At 56.5% G+C, this 5,633-nt stretch overlaps 1 protein-coding gene across 1 annotated transcript; it reads left to right on the top strand.

Annotated features, from left to right (window-relative positions):
- The first annotated feature begins 1,192 nt into the window (after positions 1-1,192).
- PLA2G3 (phospholipase A2, group III) lies at positions 1,193-5,633 on the top strand. The gene is given in 7 exon segments (XM_006869264.1): positions 1,193-1,703; positions 2,739-2,871; positions 3,086-3,220; positions 3,459-3,712; positions 4,465-4,594; positions 4,704-4,817; positions 5,420-5,633. Coding segments are annotated over 7 exon segments (1,491 nt in total).

Here is a 5,633-nt window from a genome sequence, read left to right as displayed (position 1 = left end):
ACCACACCAGGACTACATATAGATGGGACTTTGATTCTGCAGTCCCACCTGAACAGCTCTGTCCAAGCTGGCTCTCTATCACTGGGCCTTGCCCCCACAAGACTCAGCAATGTCCCCCAAGAACTCCACACCTAGGCTCTAGACCCTTCCCAACTGGCCCTGGGACTGCAGTCTCCTCCCCTTACTGAACTCAGTTTCTTCATCTGCAGTATGGGTACAATCACCACAGCCCACCACCACCCCGCGCCCCCCAACCGCCCCAAGCCCTGAGGATTGATGGCTGAATGATACATCAACTTAAAGGAAACAGGAACCAGAGTTAGTGCAGCCTTCCCTACTGGAAGGACCCATCTCTGGAGGAAATTTAAGGTGTTCATGTGTGTCCCAAGTCCAGAGATCAAGGTGCAGCAGCCCTAGACCCTGGCCACCCTCTGCTTCGTTGAGGGCCACAGTCCCTCCTAGTGGAAAGTGTTAGCCCTGCACACCTGTTCTCAAGTTCTGTTCCCGCTGTGTCACCAGCATTAGACCAGCCATGGTGCTAGGAGTGCCAGAAGTGTAGAGCCCTGGGGTGCTACCCCTGGATATACCAAGAGCCTTTCCAAGAACCAGAACTGGAGGAAGCACCTGAGGTGGTCAGGGGATGGGCGCTCCCTTTCCCAGAAGCCCCGGAGCCCGTACTGGCAGGGCGGTGGCCACAGAGTCCCAGCCCTGCTCTTACCTCTTTCACCCAGCCCTGGCAGACTGCCCATGGCCCCCTGCCAGCCAGATGGAGGTGGATATGGCAGCCCCACTGGATAAGGGAACAAGAAGGAACTTTGGGACCCTGAACCCACTGCCCCTTGGGAGAAACAGACACCTCTAACCCCCATTTCCAGAACCCTGGGCTTTGGCATCCACAGTCCCCATCTGGGCGGGAGCTGGGGCAGGTGACTGGATGGCGCTGAGAAGGGCAGGGTGAGTGGGGGCGTGGGCCCCGACAAGTGCACTTATCCACCAATCAGCATCCTGCCGGGCCGGTGGATTCAGTTACAAGGCCGAGATCACCCCATACTCCATCCGCCTTCCTCCTCCTCCCACAACTCCATTCATTGGAGCCTGCGGAGCCCTGCTTCCACTTGGCTACTGAGCTGTCTCCTTGCAAGTCATCAGAGCAGTCATCCAGGGGGCTTTGTCTGGCCTGGGCTAAGGTGGAATGGGGGTTCTGGGAATGCTTCTGGGAGTGCTGGGCTTCCTGGGTGTGACTCTGGGGGACTCCCCTGCATTCCACTGGAACAATACCTCTTGCCACTTGGCTGGACCTGTGCCCGGTGGTCCCCTGGGGTTCTTGAGTTTCCTGGGCAAAGGTGCTCAAGGACTGGCCCTGTTCCACGCTCGCTGGAATGAGCACGGGAGGTTGCAGGCGTGTAACTGGCAGAACGAACCCAAGCTCACCGCAGCCTTCCGCTCCCTCTGCACTCACGAGGCCACCAGAGACTCCTTCATCCACACCCCTGGGCCAGAGTTGCAGAAAGATCTGAACACTCTTCAGAGTCAGTGGGAGGCCTGCCAAGTGCAGGGAAAGTGGCTGGTAGATGCGAGGAAGAAGCGAGCCACCGGGCAGAGCAGAATGTCTGGTGGATACCGCCGGGCCAAGAGAGGCTGGACCATGCCTGGTACACTGTGGTGTGGCATTGGAGACTCTGCTAGTAACTCCTCGGAGCTGGGTGAGCCATGGGTCGTGGGTGGGGGAGGCAGTGCAGATCCCCATTTCCCCAGGCTGTGTCCTTGGTGGGAATGACTTAGTCACTCTGAGCCTCAGTGTCCTTATCTACAATGTGGGGGGTGACAATAAATTGCACTATGGATGCTTGCTTAAATGAGGTCATGGATGGGGAGGGTCCTGCTCCAACCTCATTTATTAATCACCATCCTGAGAGAGGGGGGCAAGTTGGGGTGGATTCAGGGTCCGCTGAGCCAAAAAGCCACTATCCAGAGCAGAATTTCTGGGACTCAATCCTGTCCCTGTCAAGAGCCCAAAGGTCTTGGTTCAAATCTCAGCTCAGCATATGTGAAGTGGGCCAGTTTTCTCATTTGTAGAATGAAGCTGACACCTCCTCCACACTGCTGTGAGCTTGGGTGTGAGCACCACCCATTGCAGTCAACTCTTAGTCACAGTGACCTGAGAGGACAGAGCACGACTGCTCCTCAGAGTTCCCAAGGCTATAAATCTTTATGGGAGCAGACTGCCTCATCCTTCTCCCATGTGAGTGTGGGCTGTGCTCTTTTCTCCCCGTCTCAGCACAGTTGTCTGTGTATATGCATGGAGGACTGGGGAAAGAGGGTTTGGCATCTTGAGTTGGAGCAGGTTGGCATCCTGGCAATACCTCCTCTACCAGTAGGAAAGGTTGCACCCTGCCTGCCAGCCATTCCACAACACTCATGTTCATAACTTTGGAGTTTCATTGGGTGTGTGAGCTTGGGAACTTTGGAGGCCAACTCCAGTACCCTCGTGTGCTCCTGTGTGGATTCCTAGTGTCTGCACCTTCCGGCCAGGGCTGTGACCTCTGATCTCTTCAACTTTCACAACTGTGAGAGTGTTGCAGAGTGCAAGTGATAAGCCTAAGGCCACCAGGACATTTGTGCCAGGGCTGGGACAAGAATGAGGTCCTGCCTCCTTGGTACCAGGTGGGCACAGCTGGGGCATGGTACCTAGGACCCTGATGAGCTGACACACTCTCTGTACTACTTCTCCCTGACAGGGGTCTTCCAGGGCCCAGATCTCTGTTGCCGGGAACATGACCGCTGCTCACAGACCATCTCACCCTTCCAGTATAACTACGGTGTCCGAAACTTCCGCTTCCACACCATCTCCCACTGTGACTGTGATGCCAGGTGAGCGATGGGCAAGGGGCACTGGGGGCTCACTTCCTGAATGCAGACTCTGGAATCTCAGAGACTCCTGACCCCAGTGAGCAGCTGGGAAAGCCAAGGTCTGACAGAAGTGACTTTTGGGCCCCAAACCACCTAGCTGGTGGTATCAGGGTGGGCGAGGGGAGAAGCAAGGTGGCCTTCTGTGGCCCAGGGACCTGAGTGCCAGCTTTGGCAGATTCCAGCAATGCCTGCAGGACCAGCATGACTCCGTCTCGGACATTGTGGGTGTGGCCTTCTTCAATGTGCTGGAGATCCCCTGTTTTGTGTTGGAGCAGCAGGAAGCGTGTGTGGCGTGGTACTGGTGGGGCGGGTACGTGACTGCTCCCCTCGAGCCCCTTTCTAGCCAGAAGGGACACCTAGGCTCCAGGTCAGGGAGGGAGGTCATCTTCTGTTTTTCAGGAAATGCACCCAGGACACAGACCATCCCTGGTGCCCTCAGTCCAGTGGGATGGAGAGTGGGACTGGGTCTTGCCCCATGGAGGTGTCCCCAAGGGCTTTTGGGAAGGGAAAGTCCAGGTAACTAAGAGCTACCAACCACTATCTCCTAGGTGTAGGATGTATGGCTCAGTACCCTTGGCCCGCTTCCAGCCCAGGACTTTCTACAAAGCCTCCTGGAATCCTCCTCAGGGAGCCACCCCCCTGACTCCCAGTCTAGCCCCTACCAAGCCCAGACAGAAGCAGCACCTTCGGAAGTGGTCACTGAAGCAGCAAGGACTCAAGCACTCCAGCAAAGTCAGCCCCACAGTCTTCCAGGTGCCCCGTCCAGGCCTCCTAGGGCCACAGGGAGGCCTAAAAGGTAAAGGTGAGTCAGTGCCTGGCCCAGAGGGTCTTTGACCTGCAATTTCCTCCCCACCACTGAGTTGAGCTGCCAGCCTCCTCCTCAGCACTGTGGAAGCATTGTCTTCCCTGTATGAAGGGCCAAGGAGGGGCTGACTGATACATTGGCTTGGGAACACAAAACCATACAGCTCCTTCCTGCTAGAAGAACTCTTTTCTCTTGGAGTTTCTGGTGTAAAAGGGTCCCTGGCTCTGTGTGAAGAGCTGTGTCAACTTCTTTTCTGCTCTAAACTCCAAGCGTTTTCTCACCTCTCCCATCACATTAAATGGTGATATACCTAGAGGGACTTTCATAAACCACCAACTTGATCACATCACCCCTTGCTTGAGCCCCTGCCATAGCTCCCCTTTCCCTCAGCAGATGACATGCCAACACACTCAGGCCTTGGCCCTGCAGACCCTACCCTGGAGTAGGCACATGCCAGCCAGGTCCACAGACTTCATTGGGTTCCTCAAAACTCGCACTTTCTCACCCACCTCTGGGTCTTTCTGTTCTGCCTAGAGTGCTTGCCCCTTACAGATTCAGCCTCAGCCTAGCCGCCTCTGCCTCCCCTGACCATCTTCGACACTCTCATCCCCACGGGTGCAGCCCTCAAGGACATGCAGGGCGTGAGCCAGAGGGTAATTGTGGGTGCGTGAGGGAGCAAAGGTGTGGAGTGATTCTTGGAAGGTGGCTATGGACACTGGGGTCTCCTTTACCACTCTGTCCTCCTCCAGGTGCTCATCGGGCCTGTCGCAGTTTCCGCCGCCTGGACCAGTGTGAGCACCAGATCGCGCCTCAGGAGACCAAGTTCCAGCTGCTCAACAGTGCCCACATGCCTCTCTTCCACTGTAACTGTACCCGCCGGTGAGGCCCGCTAGGGGCCCTAGGGGGTGGGTCTTGCTGCCAAGCACTGGGATGGCGTTCCTGGCCTGCTGGTGAGGCTCTGCCTGACTGAGTCTCCCTTTTCCCTTAGCCTGGTGCACTTCCTAAGACTCCACAGCCCCCCTGCGGGCACCAGCAAGCTTTGGGAGCTGCTGGGCCAGACATGCTTCAAACTGGCCCCTCCAGACTGTGCGGAGGACAAAGGGTGAGTGATGGCAGGGTCAGGTGAGGCGGAGGAGGCCTCTGCCCCTTTTGTGTGCCTGGCTGAGGGGAGGAAAGGTGGGGGCTGGGAGGCCTGAGCTCATTGTCATCATCCCTCTTGGCTGCCCAGGTCCAACTAGGTCTCTGCAGTTGGCCCGGGTGGGTGGCATCACAGCTCTATCATTTACCTCCTGTGTGACCTTGCCAAGTCAATTGACCTTGCTGACCTCTCCCTTTTTTGAAATGACCATAGAAGCCAAAGAGATGGTGCTGGTTATGTACTGAGTCCTAGGCCTGTCTGCTGCTAACTTCTAATCCTAATTTGCAATCTCATTTGGTTCTGCTGCTCAAGGCCAACCTCTGTGACCTTTCCCATTTCTCAGGGGAGGAAACTGAGGCCCAGCCTGGCCCAGGGTCCCACAGGCAGCTATGAGTTCAGAACCCAGGATTTATTCTGCCCACTCCTTTTTGTAACCCTCCCTGCCTGCTTTGCTGGTGGTCCTAGCCCCACCCCTGCTCTCTGGGAGCTTCAATCTCCCTGTTTGCAGAATGAGGTGGGATCCTTGGCAGCTCTGATCACCCCACCCATCTCTTCTCTCCCCACAGCTGTTCTGGAGGCATGAGGGCCATCAAAGTGTCAGCTCGACATTTGCAGCGGCTTCAGCAGAGGCGACTCCAGGTCTGGGGTGCAAGCACAGATGAGGAGCAGCCTTGGCCGTCAGATCACCCAGGAGCTCCCATGACATTCTATGACCGATGCCTGCGGCTTACCCAGGCAGCCCAGAGCCCCAGTGGGCAGCAGAAATCCTGAAGCCAGTGA

This window comes from Chrysochloris asiatica, unplaced genomic scaffold (assembly GCF_000296735.1).
Source record: "Chrysochloris asiatica unplaced genomic scaffold, ChrAsi1.0 scaffold00128, whole genome shotgun sequence".
NCBI classification, from domain to species: domain Eukaryota; kingdom Metazoa; phylum Chordata; class Mammalia; order Afrosoricida; family Chrysochloridae; genus Chrysochloris; species Chrysochloris asiatica.
The sequence above is the reverse complement of the archived record's forward strand: the minus strand, read 5'-3'. Positions and strand labels throughout refer to the sequence as shown.